Genomic DNA, 21805 nt, shown 5'->3' on the forward strand with positions numbered 1-21805 from the left:
AAAGAACAGTATATTGGTAAAGTAGATGAACTCTAGGGCGATTGAATGTTGCCAAATGGCAGCCTTTGCCTGCTTTTTAGCTCAAAAAGTCGAGAGCTAGCAGTCAGCTTTTGTTTAGCAACACTTATACTACTTTGTAACGGCTTGCTTAGGGCAATTGCGTGAAACATGTTTTCACAATTTTTTATTTTTATATAAATTGTCAAATTCTTAAAACAAAATAAGCAATCTTAGTGGATCATTCTAAATACTTCTTTTTTTAATATGTATTAAATCAGATTTTTATTTTTGTAATAAGACTAAGGGTATCTTTGGATTTTACTTGGACCTAATCCACTCTTCAAACTATTTTAAAAGCACACTTCTTTATATCAATTTGGTGCATTCAAACGTATTTGAGTATTTAATTTATTGGTTGGTACTTGATCTTTCTGTTCAAATAATAAAATTTAAATCCCCTTTTTCTAATTTCAAAAAAAAAAAACTTCTATATACTCCCCACAAAAATAGAATCTTAATCAACAAAAAAAAACTCTTCTCTTTATCAACTAGAATAACTTGTCTGAATATTAAATCGTTAATTATTGAATTAACAATTTTCTTATTGAAGTACATATACTTTTTTAAAACCAAACTCACTTTGCTCATCGAGGAGATGAATATGACAATACAATATTGTAATTGTAAGCCTAAAAGTTTGTGAAAAATTAGTAAAGGATAATACCAAATCACCTTAACCTAAAAAGGTTTTTAAATAGTAAAATTTTAATTAAAAACAATTCAAACACTGAATTGAAGTAGAAATGATGGATTAATTAAACTGGGTCGGCATTTTAAAAGTGAGTTCTATTGTTCTAATCAGCCACTTAGGGTAGATAAATAAAATGGTGCTCATAAAGCTGGGCTGGGCTTGGGCCAGTGGGCATTATACTATAAAGAAATCCAGCACCCAAAGCTAAGTGCGAGGGGATTTGTTGGGCCATAACAGCCCCCAAAAATTGCATTATGATCCGTTGTCATACAATTCAAAATAGTGGTAGTAATTCATGGGAAAATGTTATCAAGATATATATACTGTCGAATGTCTGCATACCCATTTTTCTTTTCTAAAAGCCAGATAGGAATGCCGCTGCTAGGGCTACCATGGATGCAACAAAGAGTTGCCAAGCACATTGACATGCTGTTAAATCCAATATGCATCAAGCAAATATGAATCAGTAGACAGCAAGAGCTTCGACATGGAAGGTCAGAGTGATAATCAAAGGAAAACTGTAAAACTGAACAATATGATTGTAAAAAATGTTGCATGCTCAGCTAGAACCATTAATGACAATGAAAATAGTTAAATTTCACAAAGGCTAGTTTAATATGTGTTCAATATAGTTGGAGAAAATATACACCTACTATTAAACTAAATGTTCCAGTACTTGAACTAACCTTTTGATTATGTAAATAATGACAATTAAGCATTTTTTTTCAGGTTTATTAATTAGATTACTTCAAATATGATTAATAAAGCTTAAAATAGTTACCATAGCCACCTGAGCTCAAACTAGAAGATGGCGGCGGCGGAGGCGGCAGCGGCGGTGGTGGCGGTGGTTGCGTAAGCCCCAGCGGCAGATCTAACCCAAGACCTTGACAGTCAACTCCAAAGTAGCCTGGGACAAAATTATCAGAAGCTGTGTAAGAACAGCAAAGCAATCCAATATTTCCATGAGATATATTACCCTCAAATTATACGTCTTCTGCTCATTAGTTTGTGCTAGGCTTAACCTAACAAGGGCAAGGTGGGTAAAGAAGCCAACTTACATGGTTTAAAACAAGCTAGGCCTGAGGAATTAAGAAAATTCTGTGAGCCTTGATTGCACTGGCAGATATGTCCAGTTCCATTAGTCACACATTTCCCATCACCACACCAAACAAGATCACAATCTGTGGAGTAAAATAAATTTCTTTCCTTTAGTTGGCATAGTATTTTTGTCTAAAAGGATTTCATTGAAAAAATGAGTATAATGATATATTTATATATACGGCTAGTCTGATTGGCTGGTGGCGGAAGAGATGCTGGGGGTGGAGGCGGTGGTGGAGATCCATTGCCACATTCAAAGTCAACTGTGCCTGCAATACATTAGTGATGCAAATTATGGCACTAATTTTCTTCCTTGTAGATGCAAATTCATGTTAATGTTCTAACTCTATTTTTTTTTATTTTTTATAAAAACAAAAAACAAAAAATAAAAACATCTATCAAACAAAATTTAAATAAATTCCAGTGATAAGAATTTCTTTTATTTTTATTTTTACAATTAAAAACAAAGAGAATGTAGACGCCAAATCAAAGAAATATTTCGATATTTGACTTTTTTAAATTTCTCTAGAAAAATAACAACCATGGTACCAAGTTTAATTGTGACTAATAAAGATTTTGAATTAAGACGTACATATAATTAAGTTCACAAGCTTAGCATGCCGGTATTTTCTAAGATAATTAATTAGAAGCAACAAAAGTTAGGCAAATATTTGGCAGAATGCAAGCAAGAAACAAGAAAGATTGATTAATTAATCATTGTTAATATTCCAAACTAGAGTTTGAGAAAGTCTATTTTCTCCAACCACCTTTGGTGTTGCTCTTTGGCAATATAAAAAAAAATTAAATTATGCAAAAACAGCATAGCATGTACATATTAAGTAGGAAGAAAGAGCAACTGACAGTTTGGAATAAGACAAGAGGGGAAGGTAAAAGGACCGATCTGTATCTTTCTCCAACCAGGAAGGCATTCGCAGTCAAACCCAAGCAGTGAATTGGAGGCCTTACATGTTCCTTGCCCACACTTTATAAACAAACAAGCAGTATCTGCAACAACATTATTACTGATGAATAAATCATCAAGCCACCATAACTAAAAATGTTTGTTTATGAAGAAGAATTATAGGGGGTCTTACCTTGGATCGGATTCGCTTGATTTAATGTCACATGTGAAGACGTGGCTGTTACAGTTGAAGTGCAGAAACTCAAGAGAAGAAGAACAAAAGAAAACAGTGTGAGATTCCAACTATCCATTGTGTGGGAGCATCAAGTCGGTGAAGACAGTTGGACGTATTTATAGAAATAAAGTCGCGTCCAAGCGTTAGCCTAGCTTATCTATCTAGATTCTACAAAGGGCCTGCCGCTTTGGCTGACTCAGACTTTTGGTTACCTTGCTCCTGCAAGGTATAAGCAAAAGCAAGAGCATGAAAAGGTTAAAGGCACAAGCAGAGCGTCTCAACATGCATCTTTAGGCTTCAATCTTGGTCATCCAATCTGTAGTTTTCTATCTAGTCTGGCCCGAGTTCACTGTCACTACTCATTCCAGGTATCCAACTTTGCAAGGAACAACAAACTTATGGAAAAAAAGATAGGGATCTTGCATGTTTGCAATATCTAGATGTTTACTGACAAAATTATTGAAAAATGATCAAGTTACATCAATGGGATTACAGATACAAATAGCACAACATCGTAACAATTCTCGTCACACTCTGATTACAAACAATCAGACACTTTCAAAAGCACAAACAAAAATAAGAAATAACGATGAACACCCTTTTGATAAACATATCAGGAAAGCAAACAATATATCATCCTCAAAAAGGCTTTCAATTCCCCTTATGCTGATCCAAATTCGGTAAATCACTTTTCATGCTTCTCAATATCAGCTTGAGTAACACTTCTCTGGACCTTCTCCAAGGCTTCTTCAAAGTCACATTGCAACTGGATCCTTTGAAATCTCATCTTGGGACATGTTCCTAATCTCATCCCACGTCTTTCCAGCTATTTTACGCCTCATTCCATTCAAGGAAGCATCGCGACAAACATTTGTGAGGTCATCCCCACTATCCCTCTGTTCGACAAGCCACTTTATCATTATCCACATCAGGGGCCACCTGCCACATATACATATCAATATCATTCAATTGAACACAACTTAATGTTAGCATAACAAAATAAATTTATAGTATAAATTAACAAAGAAATCGACTATAAGAATACATACATACATACATACATACATACACACATATGAAATTAGAAGAGACTATTATAGCATGCAAGGCATAAAAAAAATACCAGCTCAAACAGACAACAAGGGTTTGGCTTTCACGGCTTATAATCGTCCTGGCAGATATCACACAGACAGACCTTTTTAAGCTACAAAGAGTCTCGATGAGCAAAGCACAATGACCGGCAGAATAAAAGTCATAAAAAATAACATATTTCACATTTACACAGTATTATGTGACAGAAACAAAAATCGATGTGACGATATTATATCCGCTCTACCAAATGCTACTTTAACGATAATTCAGCTGCAACTGCAGCAAGTACCTGAAAATATTCAGGCATCCATAAAGGAAGAACAAAAGCTTTCTCTAAAAGCCTTTTTGCTTCAGTCAAACCTGCAACATCACCCCACTGCACTCCAGGAGTGGTTTCTAAAACATCCCTTTCCAGCATTGCAGCCAAATCTGGATCAGGTCCCTCATACTGCAACCTCTTTGACTTTCCATCTTCAGCATCACCATTCTACAAAATTCCACAAGCAAATCAATTACTAAAAGATAGTAAACATCAAACTAAAATAGTTTGACTTCAGAATAGCAAAAACTGTTTATGTCACTAAGTATTTGGGATTATATTTAACAGGTTTCAGAGAACTTACTGCTGAGTCTTCTTTGCTAGATTTCCCAGAACCAGTGTCCTTCTTCCCAGTGGCAGATGCTCTGACCCCTGTGTTAGTTCTACTTGAGCCACCAGCCTTCGCACCACAGCCATTATACCTGTTCTAGTGTTAACACAACCCTCCCAAGTCCCATCTCGGGGGGATTCCTCATGCCCACTTCACCAGCCCTCACAGGTCTTCTACTTGTAGTGTCCTGACTTGGAGGCCTCCACACATCAGGGTCATCCATTGGGGCACCTAATGAAGTCCAGTACTCATCTAATGGTTGGAATACAAAAGAGGACATAGCATGAATCGGTGGAGAAGAAGGACGCCTTCCAGTAGAACCTTCCTTAAATGACCTTCTTTCCACATCCAATTGCTTCACAACTTCTATCTCCTCCGATAGAGCTTTCTTCAAATTCATCCATTTCGAATGAATTAACAGGTCGTCAAGCGAGTTTAGATGCCTGAATGCATAAAAAAATCAATAATTTTAGCGAATTAAATCAAACAATAGTTACATAAATATCAATTTTTAAAAAGTCAGTAATAAACATATAGCAATACTTATTTGGTTTTTGATTTATTGGGTTTTTATATATATTTCGTGTTACCACTGACATGAGGCAATATGAATAATAAAAATAAATGTAGTTCTCAAAAATATAAATAATATCATGTTACACATATTTAATCAAAATTTTGAAAGCAAAAGTAAATTATGGCCAACTAAAATGAAACACTGATCATATATTTAAAGTTCATTTTACTATAATTGGCAACTTGAAAAATTCCTCAGCTGATAAAGTTAACATTTGTTTTTATTCTCTAAAAAACTTAAAATTCAGAAATGAATCAAACAAAAAAAAAACCCAAAATTCTAACTGAACCATTTAACTGTCTAACTACTTGTGAATCAAATCAATATACAAAAATTCGAAATTAAGAGCTGAAAAAAAAAAGGAAAGAAATTGTCCGCGGCTGAAATTATACAAAATGAAAGGAAAGTAAAAAAAGGTAGAAAAATACTTGTTGATCTGAGCAATGAGCAATGGCGCCATCGAAGAAGATAATGGAAGTGTCGTAGAGGCCTTCGGGAGCGTATTGTCGAGCCAATTTCAAGTGATCTTGCAATCCAGCTAGCGAATTTCCTACCATTTTGATTTCACCATCTAAGTCCAAAATCCAAAAAACAAAAAAAAACAATCTGCCAAATTCTAGGGTTTTTTATTTGAAGAACAAAAATCTTTCCTTTTTTTTTTTGGCTGCTTTCCGTTTAGTTGGGTGGAAAAGAGAGCTCCGACGGCGACGTTTAAACGGCGCGGAGGGAGGGAGAGTCAGTGTGGGGAGGAAAGGACGAAATTACAATTGCAGCCCCATGTAATTTTGGGCTTTCTTACAGAGCTTTAGGCTGTTGGTTAGGGTGAACCCAAAAACGGAAGTTGAGCTGATGAGGGGCCCATCCGGAACCCAAATCTGTCCGGTGCGATTCATTTTCCTCAAATCTGATTCCCTTTTCGCGTTTGAGTTGGAGTGACAAAAGGATGGGATTGGCGTAAAGTAAAAAGTACAAAGAACAAACACAACACAAAACGGTTGAAAAATGAGAAACAGGAGTCTAGGACGCTGACAGCTGAGCTGAGAAAACAGAAACAGTAACAAATCTTTACATAAAGGGGTCATAATATGGAGACATAAACTAGTGCAGTTGAGGTCCTTGAGGTGAGTTTAAACCGTGCACCACCCCTTCAACCCCAGGTCTAAGGATACACTCTCCTACCAATCCCACCAAAAAACCTTGACAGAGCATGTGAAGCAAGCACCTTGTCGTCCTGGACTGATGGGTTTCACATACCGTGCCCTGGCTCAGTTGCATTTACCTAGCAATCTAGTTCATCAGATAAGAATGTTTCACCTCGCGCAAACTTTTCCAAGAACATGCTTCTGTTCTAGAAACACAAACCAAATGCTGTCCATGTGAAAAGAAACTATGAAATTACGACTCGAGAATGCAAAAATGAAAGTAAGCCTCCATCAAAGATGCATAGTCCCCAAAGAATAAGAAGATTGATCAGCTTTCTGAGCATCAACTATTATTTGTGTCAGAACCTAGGCAGAGTAGAGTAGCAGCACCTTCTGGAGTTCGACACAATGTTATAATTGAGTGTTATTCCCGACATGTAAGACTACTTCGGAGTTTAAATGGAATGGGCACTTCAGAAAACTATAAAGAGTTCGCATGTATTAATCATCAATGTGCACAATTTATACATGCATCTGTGAAAGTACTTTCCCAATACACATAACTGAAGCTGCAGCTCTAATTTGAGCGACTTAGCAGGTAGACACCCTCCAATTATTCAAATGAACCAGTTCTAAAACTTGAACTGGTCAATGTACCTGATTCTGTATTTCAATTAAATGTTAAATACAGTTACTGCACCATTCCATCTTTCACCAGTTCTCCTAATCCTCTCTTCAGCCTCTCTGCAGCTGCTCTACAGTCATCCTCCATCAGCCCACCAAAGGAAATTCTTAAATGCCCTGGGCACCCACATGCAGTTCCTGGGATCACAACCACCCCATGCCTGTTAGCAAGCCAGTGAACAACCTTGACATCATCAACATATTTCTCTGGTAGAGTTGCCCACAAGTAAATTGCACCTTCTCCACCCTTTACAGCACCTTCTCCCAATGGTGAGAGTGCTTCTACAACTATTTCTCGATTCTTGACAAGATCTTTGACTCGTTCAAGAACCCATTCAGGTCCCACTTCTAAAGAGTGAAGGGCAAGGCGCTGTGAAATGATAGAAGCACAAATAGGTATGTTGTCTTGAACTTTGAGAAGTTGTGTTGCAAGGCCCTCCACTTCTGTGGGGTAAGCAATCTGTATGCATCCATGCAGCTTTAGAATAAGTGCAGAAAAAGTAGATGGTAACAAATAATTGATCAGAAATTAGAAGAATGTGGTTGGCACAAGATACAACAATTTTGATAAATATAGTACATAAATGAAAGCATCATCATACACAAATAAAAGCATAGACAATTTTTTTTTAGTCTGTTTGGATGAATAAGATTGGGCAGTTCTTTCCCCTGATTATGAGAACTCTTTTTCCCATTTCTTTCACTTTCCTTTTCCTTTGTCTGGTTAGAAGATTATGAGATAACTTTGTTGTGGTGCTAAGGTCATTTTGAGGTCTACCAGCTTATTAGCAACTCTCATAAAGTAATTAGTTTAGCCAACAAGGACCTGTCTCAATGGCAAGGAAGAGTTCGTAGTATCTTTAGGTCCTAGGTTCAAGAAACCTTATGTGGATATAGTTCCAACTTTGTATTGGTTTCATTTGGTTTGTTTTGTTGATTTCTTCCATGGATGAATTGGGATATATGTTGAAAGTTAATTGATTGTGATTATAATTTCTATTTGTAAATGTAATACACCCAAAAAAATAAAGGTAATTGGTTTTAGAACTTGAGGTGAAATATAATTGACCAAGAAAAAGAAAAAATATGAATAGTTTTCAGGATATACCATTTAATAACCAAAGATTATGCATTTATTTTGTGGAAAAAAAAAAAGGAAAGTCTTGTCCAACAATGTTTTTACTTACATATCCAACTCGCCATCCCATCATCCCATAGGCTTTTGAGAAAGAAAAGATGTTGACTATGTGATTTCCTTCTATGCAAGAGTGTTTTAGACCATCATACATAAAGTACCTGCATATGAGTTGTAATAGTCAATAGAGTATAATTAAAGAACAGTTAAACTGCAACAGTGTCCTGCATCCATGGTAAACCATCACCTGTGCCACAAGGATTTGGGCATCAATTTGTCAAACTCCTGATGTCAATCCATCCCTCGCCAGACATTTATATTACATAAACTAATACTCAAATCGTAATCCATGGGAAGGAGAAATATGAGGGGCATGGCCCCCAAGATAAGACTGTAGCATACTTCATTTAAAAGTTGTTTAAGCTAAAAGTGATGTAATCCTAATTCTGACTGTAGATGATAGAGTTTCAAAGAAGGTTTGCTTAATCTAGACCATATGTATGACACAATATTTTGATGTTATGCTACCTAACATTTTAGTCATTTAAATGTACAGCAATGAGGAGAATATTTCATTATCCATTTCATAAAAATCTACATCCTTGAGCTTCAAAGTATTCTATAGTTCAATTATCAGCATTCAACAGCTTTGTCATGACATAAGGCTTTCTCAAAATAACACAAAAATCCATCACGTGGAATGCAAGAAAAACAGAAAAGACTTACTCATATGTATTATCTACAACCAGCCAGCATCCAGCATTTCTGCATAGATCTGAGATCCTCTATTGAAAAAAACACATTTAGTCAAAAATGTTAAAATGAAACAAGAAATTGAGCCAGTTATTCCAGAAAGCATGATCAAACATGATAAAACCTACATAAGTACACCCTAGATACATATATGTAGATGTGCATGCATATAAGCACACAGCACGCCCACATAGAAAGAAGCACAAGGATGCAGAGATGCAGAGAGAGAAAAAGAGACCTTAAGTAGTGGCTCTGGAATGTAGGTCCCAGATGGGTTGCCAGGATTAACAACAGTAACAAGCTTTGGAACAGGCTTAGTTTCCAGCAATGTCTTTTCTAACCAGTCTGAAAATGAAGACAATATAGATAAATCATCTAAAGCAATATACATGATATTCCTGGTCCAAATAATAATAAATCATGTGTTGTGTTATGCATGTAAATCTATTGCCCTTATATTACTTAATCATGATGGTCAAATAAGCTCTTGTAGTGAAATCAACCAATTATGTTACTGCAACATACAGTAGACAGGACCAGAACAACAGCAAACCCATTGGAAATAAGCTCTAAGTTGTACTTTCATTTCTCCAACACAAGCACCATAACCTATAATGCTATTTTTCTAAACAAGGAGCCTTAAGCAGCAACCAAAAAGAATCATAATGTCTTTTTTCCCCAATAATCTGGAGAACATTATTATAGAACTTACAGGAACAACAAAACCCAAGCAAAAGCTCTGATAAACAATTACAATGCCATCTAATGAACACCTTATCATGATACGCACCTGCATCTGGATAAAGAGTCTTTGGGTAACCAGGACCCACCAGTATCTTAGTGACACCTGTCATCTGGAACGACATGTAGGCATTGAAATAATATGGGGCAAACATGACTACAGAATCCCCCGCATCACACAACGTTAGAACAAGGTTTACAAATGCCTGTCACAAAGACAAGTAAAAGATACCTTGAGCATTCTTGAAAGATAAATAGAAATTGATACATTTGACCAAGAAAAGAATGTAGCTTGACATTTCAAACCAATTATAGAATAAAATTTACACCCATTGTGCAATGCAAAAAGGTTAAAAGAGTATTATCATTAAACAGCATATACATAAAAATCAGGAGGCAGATCATGCATACAAGTTTAAATTATCTAATTCAAAAGTTTAAATCCCTTCCTACCAGGGATACGACCATAATTAGTTTTTATTACAGAATCTCATAATGTTGAGTAGATGGTTTAAAATTTATTCAAAAGTTCTAATATTGGCTTAAAAGCAGGATGTAGCAAGTTAGATAGCAAATCAAGCTACATTCATTTCCTCAAACTTCATAATTATTGTTCCTCACATCCAATTGATCTTGAACAAGACCTTCCAATGTGGCTCAGAAGATGCCATGTTGCAGAATTCAACAACAATACATGAAGCCTTAAAGACCAAGCAAAAGAAGCACCTATATATGGAAAACTTGAGCTCATGAAGCTAGAAAACGAAGAATCATGAAAAGTCATGCATATATGCCAAATCAACCAGCAAATGAATCATCTAGCGACTTCTACTCATGATAAGTGACGCAAAGGAATATGTAATACATGTACTACCTACTTAGCTGCAATTTGTCACTCTATACCATCAATAAAAACAAACAACAAAAATTCTATTAGGCAGTAAAGATTACCTGATTTGCACCTGCAGTAACCATCACTGAAGATCTGCGCAAATTATTCTCTTGACGCAACTGCAAAAAAATAAAGAGAATCATTCTACAACTTTTATTTACTACTTTCTAGTTAGATGAACAAAAGGTCTAGAACATCAATTTCCACAACACATTAAGAAATTGGTGTATAAGATGTCAGTGACTACAATACCCAACAGTCAGCATTTCTAAGAAGCTAGCGCAGCATCATCTGGAAAATATGAGGGTAGTTGAAAAGCTACTCCCATAAAACAGAGCCAATAATAATAGTGCCAAGGACGGGTACGTACAGCCAACTCAAATAATTGGGCCTATGCTTTATAATCTCAAAAACAGACAAGTATCAAGGACAAGTACCAAAAATAGGTAAGCTAATAACTCCAGAGTTCAAAATATACACAGTACACAGATGGTAGAGATGTAACGTGGCCAAGTCTAAGACTCAACACAAATCCAACAAGACAAAGGGATAGAGAAGCTCAAGTGAACCTCTAACACTTTAGAGGAAATCAGGGCAGAGTCCAAACTCCAAACCCTTGCATGCATAAAGATGCAACAACTATGAAAAGTCATCTTTAGTGTGGCTTGTTTTGTAGAGCAATCTGTCCTTTTCTAGGCATAGTTTAACAAATACCTATCATAGCTATGCAAAAGCAAGGAAAAATCATCTTTGAGCTTTATCTTTCTGTTTCCAAGCTCTGATTTCTCAACTTTATTTCTCATACATTTTTGCAACATACATCCAGTTGTAAACATCATATTCCTGTTAAGTAAAAACATGCTGATAATGATAAGCATTTAGAGGAAATGAAAACTTAATAGATATACTACATACATGCAGCAGATTATTGATCGTTAACCCTACAAAACAAAAACTAAAAAAAAAAAAAAGAAAAACGACCAGCAATCTTAAACTTGGGCTGCCCACAAGTTAATTCAACCACTAGAATTAAGCTCGTTTAGCAATCAATTCCAACCCAACCAACCAAACTTACAGGCCCTATAAGCTTGGCCAAAGTCTACCAAGAGGCCTAAGAGTAAATGTAGTGCACATGACACACACTTTGCCATGATCATTTATCGTTAAATATAGTAGTGGAAAGAATCTTAGTCCAAAGTATGTTGTAATTGTTCAAATTGTTAGATACTAACAATTAGAACTACAATGTTAGTGATCATTTAGAAGGTTTGACAAACTCTTTAAAAAATATACCTTTCTTATCAATGCCTCTCTAAGTTCGGGAAGACCTTCATCAGCACCATAACGACTAATTGAAGGCTCCTCAATAAGATCTTTGACCTTATCCAAAGCCCATTTCGGTGGTTGCCAGTATACTACTCCCTACAATTATTCCAATGAAAAAAAATTGAAAGTTAACACAATCAATAGAAAAACTTTCTGAAAACAACTCAACTTCAACTAAATGCAACTATGGATAACCCAATTCAATAACAAATGCAATCTAATTAAAACTAACACAATTATCTAAACCAAAAAGTCCAAAAGTGAATCTAAATCCATATATATGCAGATTCCCCGATGAAACTGCTTTACGGCCTTCATAAAAATATGAATTGACAAGTATGAATTTTAGTCTTGGTCGGGTTGGAAACAAGATTTGTTCTATTGAAAAAAAGATGCATTCCAATCACACTTCTATCATTGTGTTTAATCTCCACAAATCAAAATTTCAAAAGACTAAGAATAACAAATCAGAGAGTTAGAAAGAGAAAGAAACAGGGAACCCTTTTTTTAAAACCTGCAGCCAAACACATCATATACCTCAACGTTAAAGTAACTATTCTCAGGTCTTAATATCTTATTCATTGTTATTTAACCAAAACAAAACAAAAATGACACCTAGAGCTTAGATACCAGAGAAAAAACCATCCATTTCTCATTTCTTAATATCAGCAGCATAATTAAAAGAGGATTAAATACATGCTAATTAAAAAACCAAAACAAAACTACATGTTAAATGCATTAACATTAACCGAAAGAGGATTATTTCAAGAAAACACAAAAGACATTGATAAAGGAAAAAAGCAAACCTGAGCAAGTGACATAGCATTTTTAGCTCCTCGGATCAATTCCTGTATCTGCGGTAACACCAACCACACTCAACATCATCAAAAACCAACAACACTCTTCTAAAAACTCTACCTCGTACACAAAAATATAACATTAAAGAACATGGATGGAAGTTGTAAACAGATTTATTGGCAAAATCAAAGAAAACCCATATTTGAAAATTGAATGAATACCTGAACCATGACTGGCATTTCAGTCTCTACAATCCTTCTGGCAAGCATTCCATAAGAACCCATCTTCAGAAAACTCTTCTTTCCCCCACTAAAGAAGCAAAACCCACAAAAACTAAGTCTTCAAAATTTGAGAACAAAAAAAGAAAACCAAAATTTGATTCTTTCAAAGATATTTGCATAAAAGGCTAATTTTTTGCCGTTGCAAGATTGAGTTAGGCACAGGCTCAAGCTCAACAGCCCCACGGCAATTAATTATCTAACATTATATAATGATAAAGTTGTAAATATTTAAATACTACAAATAAATTAAAATCCCTTGTGAATTACTCAAGAGAGGGAAAAAGACAAAGCCAAAAGGAGAAACGCTTTTCTTTCTTTTGTGTGTTGCTTCTTCTCTTCTCGTAGGCTGCTATTGTGTGTTCCTTTACTTTGGCTTTGTCTCTTTCCAAAGTTTTTTCACCTTCCTAAATTAGCTAATCCAAAAAGGAAAAACGATTTGACTCTTTAAATAAAAAAATTCTCTTCAATAAGATACCTTTCGTTGAAGCTTCCTCAAGGAGACATCAATTAAATTAATTTCCATGAGCCAAATTTTAAGGACAACCATAGTGGAAGTAACATTTTCTTCTGGGTTTTTTTCAATTTTGTTTAATGCAAAGGCTAAAATAGAAAGTGACTGTTTAATATTTTGTAAAATCAAATGGTAAATGGTGAAACCATGAGGGGAAAAGAGGAGGCTTTGCTGAAGTTTTGTTGATTAAAATGTTTGATTCATGAAATATCACTGCAACTTAAAAACAATTAAAAATCAATTCTTGATTTTAGTGGTGAGGGGTGAAGAATCTTGAAAAAAGAGTCGTAGTAGAGGGGGGAATTTTGCTGCTTGTGGATTCGCAATTAAATCAGAGCCTCACAAAATGACATGAGTGATATCTGGAATTTGTCCAATTAAGATAAAAAAAATGCTTCTTTTTTTTTTTATTTATCTCCACTCTGTCCGTTTAGGTCAAAAGTGAGTCACTCTACCGAGTCATGCAAGAGGTGGACTATTACTCTTTGAATATATCTAAACTGAAACTGAAACTAAACAAGTTCTCAAAATTGTCTTTGTAATTTTCGTGCTTTTCTCTAAGAATAAGAATTAAATTCAACCTTCTAAACGTTGGACGTTGACTTAAATTTATTATGTTTTAACAACTATAACTCTAATATTTTATTTTTAATTTATTATAATATAATCAAAAATTAATATTAAAAGTATTTTGTAAAATATTTTTTATTTAAAAAATTAATTAAATATTTAAATAAGCCTCCAAATTATAAAAAAAAAAAACCAATTTAGCTCATATTTTTTTATTACGTTTAAATAAGCTCTTGAATTTTTTTTTATCAAATAAACTCTTCTTACTAACCGTTTAATCAGCGAAATAATTAATAATTTTTTATACCACGCCATATGTCATGTCGTAAATAATGTGGTATCAAAACTTATTGACTAAGAAATAAATTTTTTCCTTTTTATCTATCTAAATGTCCACAAATTATTGATTAGAGATTTCAAAAAAAATTAAAAACAAATAATTACTCTGAACTGATTGCCATTCTTTCTTAACCAATTACCATTTTCTCTACAATTCTTAACAAAAAGAAGAAAACTAAAACTAATCGACAACCATGTACCCATATAACCTAAACAAATCAATATTCACAAATAAATCTTCACTTTCTTCAACATTTTCGAAATCCAATGTACCTTAGAGTCAAAATGTCTTGTTCATGTTTACAATTCCTATTCCTCTTTTAAAAATTTTCTTTTGGTGATCTTAAAATTTTAAAAATTGTTAAAGATATGAAAAGAGAATTTATTATTATTAATAAATAAAATTCAACATCTATTAGATTTCTCTTACATATTCTAAAAAAGAGAAGAAAACGAATAGATTTTTTTTATTGGGCAGCAACGTTGTTTGTCCTAGTTTCAATATTATATACATTACGTGTCTTACCTGTAGACACTATTTTTATTACTATATATGCTCCTTTATTTCATATTTTATTTTATACTTTTTTATTTATTTTTATTTTTATACTCTTTATTTTAGTAATCATTTAAATTGGGTCTAGGCCAGTCTCATGAAACTGTTTGGGGCCTGGTCATGAGAAACTTACCATCGGGTCTAACATTAAATAACCATTGGGTCTGGCAATCAGGCCCAATGTCTAGGATGGTTAATGACAAACAAGCCCGGTGGGAATAATTTGACAAAAAAGGAATTAAACCACATAAACAAAATTAAAGTTAATAAAGTAAATGAAGGTAAGTAAACTCAAGAACATCCTAGAGAAAAAGAAAGAACAAAAATAAAAAAAAATAGAATAAAACGAATGGAAAATCCAAAAATCTAGTTGGAGCACATGGCAGGGAGCGTTTTGCGCCCTGCCTTGCCAGACGCTAGAAATCTACGTCTAGCAGAGGCTTTGTGATGTTGGGGATGGCACAAGTGGCTGCATCCCCAGCATTGAAGCCGTAGCTACCCTTTTCCCAAATAAAAAAAAAAACAGAGGGCGGAATCTGAGAGAAACCCTAAAGAAAAAAATCCCTTTTTTGAAAACCCTAGAAACAAAAAAAAATCAAGAATTCCCTAATTTACTAGCAGCCAAAAACCACAATCAAACATAAAAAAAAAAAATCAAAAGAAAAAAAAGGGCCCTAAGAATCTAAAGCTAGGAAGAACCGGGAGGGGTTTTTTTTTCTCTTTGTTCTTTTTCTTTTTTTGGGATTTTTTACAGAGTTTGAAGCTTGGTTTTGGGGTTGTAGAGGAAATGGGGAGAAGCCGCCGACTGGATGAGTGGTGAGAGAGGAAAATAGGGTTTGAAGGGTTAGGATTTGAGTTTCAAGAGAAGGGAGAGGAAACCGGGTAGAGAGAGAAATGAGGAGAGAGGTAGAAAATAATGATTAAGTACCTAGGGTTTGCAGCACTAAACGGCACTGTTTTGGCCGAAGCATTTAGGGTTTGAAGATAAACTCAAAACGGCGCCGTTCTAAAGGGAGTGAGACCGCCCATCTGGGTCATCCAAAACTGTGCGCTTTAAGGAAGAATAGAGGGTTTTTGGAGCCGGCTTGTGGGCTCTCTCATGGTCCGATCTTCTTTGGGCTAATTTCGGCTCAGCTTTTGGGATAAGTTTTGGATCTTTGACCTATTGGGTTTGTATTTTGATGTTAGTTTTGATTGGTTTTATTTTTAAAAATGATTAACATAGTTTTATGCAAATAATAAATATAAAAAAATATTTGTATTGTTGTATGAATTTTAGAAGTATTGGGAAAGAAAATTACTGAAATAGGAAAATATAAAAATAGATAAGAATAAAAATAAAATATTTAGTAATATAAAATAGATTTAAGTAGATAGAAAAATAAAAAATATATATTCAGTTACATAGAAAAAAGATAAAACTAGGTAGAACAAATTATTTAGTTATGAAAAATAGAGAAATAAATAAACATTTAATTACAAAAAAAAATAGATTTCAGTAGATATCAAATATAGGAAAAGTAAATATTTAGTGGTAGAAATAGATTTATTTAGATTGAAAATATATATACATATATATATATATAGAAAAGGAATGTATATTTAGATATAAAATATGTCTAGGAAGAAATATAAAACATGGGAAAAGGTGAAATGTTAGACATAATCATAAAATACATAGTTATGTAAGTTTATATAGATATAAAATGGGAAATGAAAATGAACTAGGAAGAATTAAAATTAAAATGTAATAAAACAAAATATGAAGGTATCAAATTGGTTCAAGTAGATAGTTTTATGTAAAATAGGGATGGGTACAAATAGGGAGAGAGAATGAAAATAGGATAAGATAAAAAAATCATTGATATAAATAGGATGATTATTTGACTTAATATCGATGATGGGATGTCCATTCGAAATGCGAGAAATTACAATTTCAAATGAATTTCTTTAGGTTAGGAATTTCGATTAAAACTCCACCAGTACGATGGAAAAGTCTTAATTTTGAATTTCGATGCTTTTAATTCTAGATAAATAAAAATTATATATACTTAATTAGTGAAAATATAAACAAAAATAAATATAATAATAAATGTAAGAGAACAAATGACATATATTTACTTAAGGTTTCAAAAGATAAATATAGTATTGTGAAAAATAATAATACTCATGACAATAAATAAATAAATAAACAAATAAAAAGTAATAAAATATTCAATGATGGTAAATTCATAATAATGAATACATTTAAAATATAAAAGGTAAATATTTAGTTATAAAAAATAGATTTATAATGGTTATTAAAAAAATAGGATAGATAATAAAAAAAAGAGGAAGAAGTTGAATTAAAAAATATATACGTAAATAATAATAACTATGAAATAAGATATCTTGCTTAAAGGATATAAAATTTAGGTAAAAAGATAATCTATATAGTAAAGTAGATAGACACCTAAATAACATAAAAAATATAATTCATAATATACATGTCTATAAAGAGAAATAATAAAAAGGAAATCTTAAAGAAATAACAAATAAGTTATTAAAAGGTTTAGCAACAAATATTAAATTTCATAGGCACATCATACATTATTATTGCATCGTTAAATGTCATGGCATGTAGATATTTTATGTATATGAGTATAAGCCCCAATGATGGGATTTTTTTAAGGATCTTGCGAAAGCGAGTTTTCTTCGAAAGATTTCTTAAGTGAAACGATATCTCTGGGTCTCACTAGTATAATGGGAGGGCTCGGATAATATCTTTAATAAAAGGCTTCTGCTCGTTATGAGTTTGTATTCACGAAAATATTACTTTTTGAAAACACAAATGATTACCCAGATGATGAGATTTATTTGTTAAACTTGCGAAAGTGAGTTTCCCAAATAATTCCCTAGGTGAGAGAATATCCTCAGATCCAACCAGTATGATAGGCAAATCCGAAAAATATCCTTAATAAAAAGTTTTCGTCCGACATTATTTGGATTTTATACTGTGCATTTCATAAGTGTATCATGTGCACGTCACACCCGTAAAACCAAATAAAATATTTTAATTTGCTAATAAAATAAAGGATAAAAAAAATAAATGATAATTAAGGAAACATTATAACATAAATTTAAGAATTAAGGTTCCAATAAGATAATCTACAATTAAGTGATACCATTCATGAAAAAGGCGTCACAGGTGCTAATCTTTCCTTGTGCGTAACCGTATTTTCGAACCAAACTCTAAAAAATCGCATACCAGTTTATTGTTCTTTCGACGTACTTAAAATTAATTTAAGATTTTATCAATTAGAATTGAATGAATAGGTGATCAATCGCACCTAAAAAAAAGATTGATGGCAACTTATTAAATTTCTCAGTGTCTAGCAGTCGAGTTCTTGGACCCGTGCGTTACGACATAACCTTTACTCTTTCTCTTCTCAAAGTCATTTTTGGATATTCTCGAATTTTTCTACACCAACTTTCAATCGAATTGAAAAAGTTGGATTAGGTTTTTTTTTGTTAAGAACGATGGGTTCAATTAAGAAAATAGTAATCAATTAAAAAACAAGGTAATCAATTTGAAGTAGTTAGGTTTTTTTAAAAAAATTATTTTAAATCCTTAATTAATAATTTTTGGACATTTGGATGAGTAAAAAGGAAAAAACCTATTTCTTAATCAACAATTTTTGATACCACAGCATTTTTCGTGTGGCATTAACGTCACTAAGATCACACATCAGCATGCTATGTGGCAAATAATGTGGCATCAAAAATTGCTGATTATACCATTGATTAACAGAAGTTAGTTAATGGTAGTGAAAAGAGTTTATTTGACTCAAAATAAAAATTTATGGATTTATTTGAACATAATAAAAAGATAGGGGGTAAATTGACTTTTGTGACATAGTTTGGGAGCTTACTGAGTATTTAGCCTAAAAAATTTACTTTAACTATTCACATAGAGACATAAACACTTATTATTAAATCAAATATTCAAGTGTTTATAGTATATTTTTTATCATTAATTTTGGATATTTTGGAATCAAATTAAAAATACAATGTTAAATTGCATTTATAAGTAATAAATTTAAGATATAATGCTTTAAAACTCTCTAACTATTCAAAAAAAAAATTCAAACAAGTTTTCATCTTGCTATTATGTTCAATCAAGTTCTTATACTTTTACTTATCAAAAAAAGTATCTTTGTACTTTTATTTTATACTAAATAGATCATTATGATTAATGGTTGACTAACTATCATTTGTCATTTTATACATACGTGATGCTGTTGTGGAAGGTAAAAAATGTTACGTGACTATGTTAGAATGTCATATCAGCATGTTACGCTATCATTTGCTACAACATGTCAACATATCACATCAATGCCACGAAACATAAAAATGACAAATAATATTTTGATAACTAATAGTTAATCAATTGTTAATTATAAAGGTTTATATGATTCAAATAAAAATATAAGTGTTTGATTGAATGTAATAAAAAGGTAAAGATTTATTTAAATTTTTTAAAAATAATTTAAAATTTTTTAAATATTATGCCTAAATTTAATTAATCACTGTAAATAAAGTGAGAGATTTGAACCTTATCATGCTTTTTACCAATTTTATGTTTTTCCTATTTCAATGAAGAAACTTCACCTTTAAAATTGAAGTTATCTTCTTGGAATGATATGCTTTACCATGCATCTAGATTTACAATTCAAAGCTAAAATATATAATCGAATCTAATCTTAGTTACAAGTTAAATAAGTAAAGGTAAGAATTAAAGAAAAATCCAGAATATTCATTTCAAAAATTTGTATTTTACGAAACATAAATTCCGTAATTAGTGAAAGCCCATGTGCTATTTTCTAGAAAAAAAATGGCATTAATTTATGTTAATCTTTCTTGGATTTCTAAAATTCATAATATGATCATTGGATGGATCCTTAGAACTACAAAATAAAAAAAATAAAAAAAATATAGCATGAGCCCGTTTTTAGTGAATAAGTTCTTCATTTCTTGATATAGGAAAACACTCACACTTGCATGAGCCCTTAAATATTTGTTGTTTGCTATCATATTAATCTATTTGTCCAAGGCCAATCATTGTTTAATCAAAGTGTTAGGTCCTTATGTTTCTTCTGTTAGCAATTCTACCTTATAAAACAATTCCCTCTTTTAAACTCTCAAATGCTAAAAAAGACAACAAAACAAATAAGGGCGAGAAAGAGAATACAATTGTGGGATTTATGAAATATATCATAATGCAAATTACAATTAATAGTGTATCAAATTTATGAATATTACAAAAACACTTCATCTATCCATCTTATCATTTTGTTTAATCTTGTTCATTGTTTTTTTTTTATTTATAAATTTTTTATTAATTTTCATTGAATATAAACATTTTAAATAAGTAACTTTTAGTTTAACAATCATCTTTAAAAATTCCTTTTTTAAGTTTGAGTCTTACAATTATTTAACTTATTTTACATATGATTTTTAAATAATTATTAATTTAGAATTGATTCAAATTTCAATTTTATGGTCAAATGTGACCAAATAAATGTGTCAAATCATAAATTACCTATAATTTTTTGATAATGGATCGTCTATAAATCATAAGACCACTCTAAAATCAATTTCAAATGTATTGGTTTGAGACCATCCGTGAGTGACCTTAGATTGTTACTCACTCTCAGCCAACATCTCATTATCGTACATGCACAAATACTTTCTTCTCTATAAGAGACGTGCTTTTTTACTTTTTTTTTAGTTTTTTTTTAATTGTGGCAATAATTTAACTCCGTTGGCTCATGCTATGACGTAGATGTCAAATAGTGCGCAAATAACAGGGGTAGAGCTAAAGTATTTTTAAAAGGAGTTCAAATAGAATAAGACACTAAACAGTTAAAAAAAACTTTATATATGATTCAATTCTCAATCATGTAAAAGGTTAAATAAAATTCACAAGACATTAGACATACAAAAAATACACATTAATAGTAATATTAGTGTCACACACACATATATATGATTGAACAAAACTATGAAAGGGATCTCTCTTACTCTTTGCACGCAAAAGTGGAGGGAGAAAATAATTTTTCAAACTCAAATAAATTGCCTCTTTATTTTGTGTGTTCTATACAAAATGGATAGTTTTTTGAGGAAGCTCTTCTCTTATTTTTTATTTGCTTCTTAAATAGCTAATTAACATATTAGGTTATTAAATTGAACTATTGAGATAAAATATTTTATGATAGACTATTAAGTTAAACAACTAAGATATAATATGTTATGATAAACAATTAAGTTAGACGGTTAATATATAATATATTATGATAGGCTTAGATTTATATTAAAACTTAGTGAGTTTGGATTAGTAGACTCACTTTTTTTTTTTAAATTTGATAGGCATAACATATTAAGTTAAAATTTATTTGTTAGGCTTAACTAACAATATATTGACCATAATAACTCTAATTTTATCAAAATAGTTTGAAGAATAAAACTAATCATTAAATAAAAAATGATTTTGAAAGCAATTAAAAATATATACAATAAATAAAATTGTATCGAAAGAAATACAATCATTTCATTCTATCAATTTGTATGTATATCCTTATTGCTTAAAGTTTGTAATATATATGTCAGAACGCATTAATTATTCTGAATAAAAAAATAATATATTGATAAAATTCTAAGCAACAATGCAACACTACAACTTATATTTAAGAATTACATAACAATTTTTAATTTTTAAAAATTAAATAATTTAA

At 32.1% G+C, this 21805-nt stretch overlaps 2 protein-coding genes and 1 pseudogene across 5 annotated transcripts in view; all 3 read right to left on the reverse strand.

The window, feature by feature from the left end:
* LOC18595846 (histone-lysine N-methyltransferase SETD1B) lies at nucleotides 934-3282 on the reverse strand. The gene is made up of 6 exons (XM_007023958.2): nucleotides 2944-3282; nucleotides 2711-2854; nucleotides 2032-2118; nucleotides 1810-1932; nucleotides 1533-1658; nucleotides 934-1180 (listed from the first exon to the last, which is right to left on the reverse strand). The coding sequence occupies exons 1-6, from the start codon at nucleotides 3059-3061 to the stop codon at nucleotides 1107-1109; spliced, it is 672 nt and encodes a 223-aa protein (XP_007024020.2). The 5' UTR covers nucleotides 3062-3282; the 3' UTR covers nucleotides 934-1106.
* Nucleotides 3387-6812, reverse strand: LOC18595847 (annotated as a pseudogene).
* Nucleotides 6919-21805, reverse strand: part of LOC18595848 (aspartate aminotransferase) — a 17647-nt gene continuing 2760 nt past the window's right edge. The window contains exons 1-10 of one of the 4 annotated variants that reach the window (XM_007023963.2): nucleotides 13532-13791; nucleotides 12997-13084; nucleotides 12784-12831; nucleotides 11945-12073; nucleotides 10711-10770; nucleotides 9809-9965; nucleotides 9257-9363; nucleotides 8992-9050; nucleotides 8318-8426; nucleotides 7138-7590 (exon numbers count right to left, since the gene is read on the reverse strand). In XM_007023963.2, the coding sequence (XP_007024025.1) occupies nucleotides 7138-7590; nucleotides 8318-8426; nucleotides 8992-9050; nucleotides 9257-9363; nucleotides 9809-9965; nucleotides 10711-10770; nucleotides 11945-12073; nucleotides 12784-12831; nucleotides 12997-13059 (1185 nt within the window). In that variant the 5' untranslated portion in view covers nucleotides 13060-13084; nucleotides 13532-13791. Of the gene's footprint in view, nucleotides 7591-8317; nucleotides 8427-8991; nucleotides 9051-9256; nucleotides 9364-9808; nucleotides 9966-10710; nucleotides 10771-11944; nucleotides 12074-12783; nucleotides 12832-12996; nucleotides 13085-13323; nucleotides 13470-13531; nucleotides 13792-21805 lie in introns of those variants that run through there. The other 3 variants (XM_018123368.1, XM_007023961.2, XM_007023960.2) reach the window with 3 other exon arrangements.

Source organism: Theobroma cacao, chromosome 6 (assembly GCF_000208745.1).
Source record: "Theobroma cacao cultivar B97-61/B2 chromosome 6, Criollo_cocoa_genome_V2, whole genome shotgun sequence".
Taxonomy (NCBI): domain Eukaryota; kingdom Viridiplantae; phylum Streptophyta; class Magnoliopsida; order Malvales; family Malvaceae; genus Theobroma; species Theobroma cacao.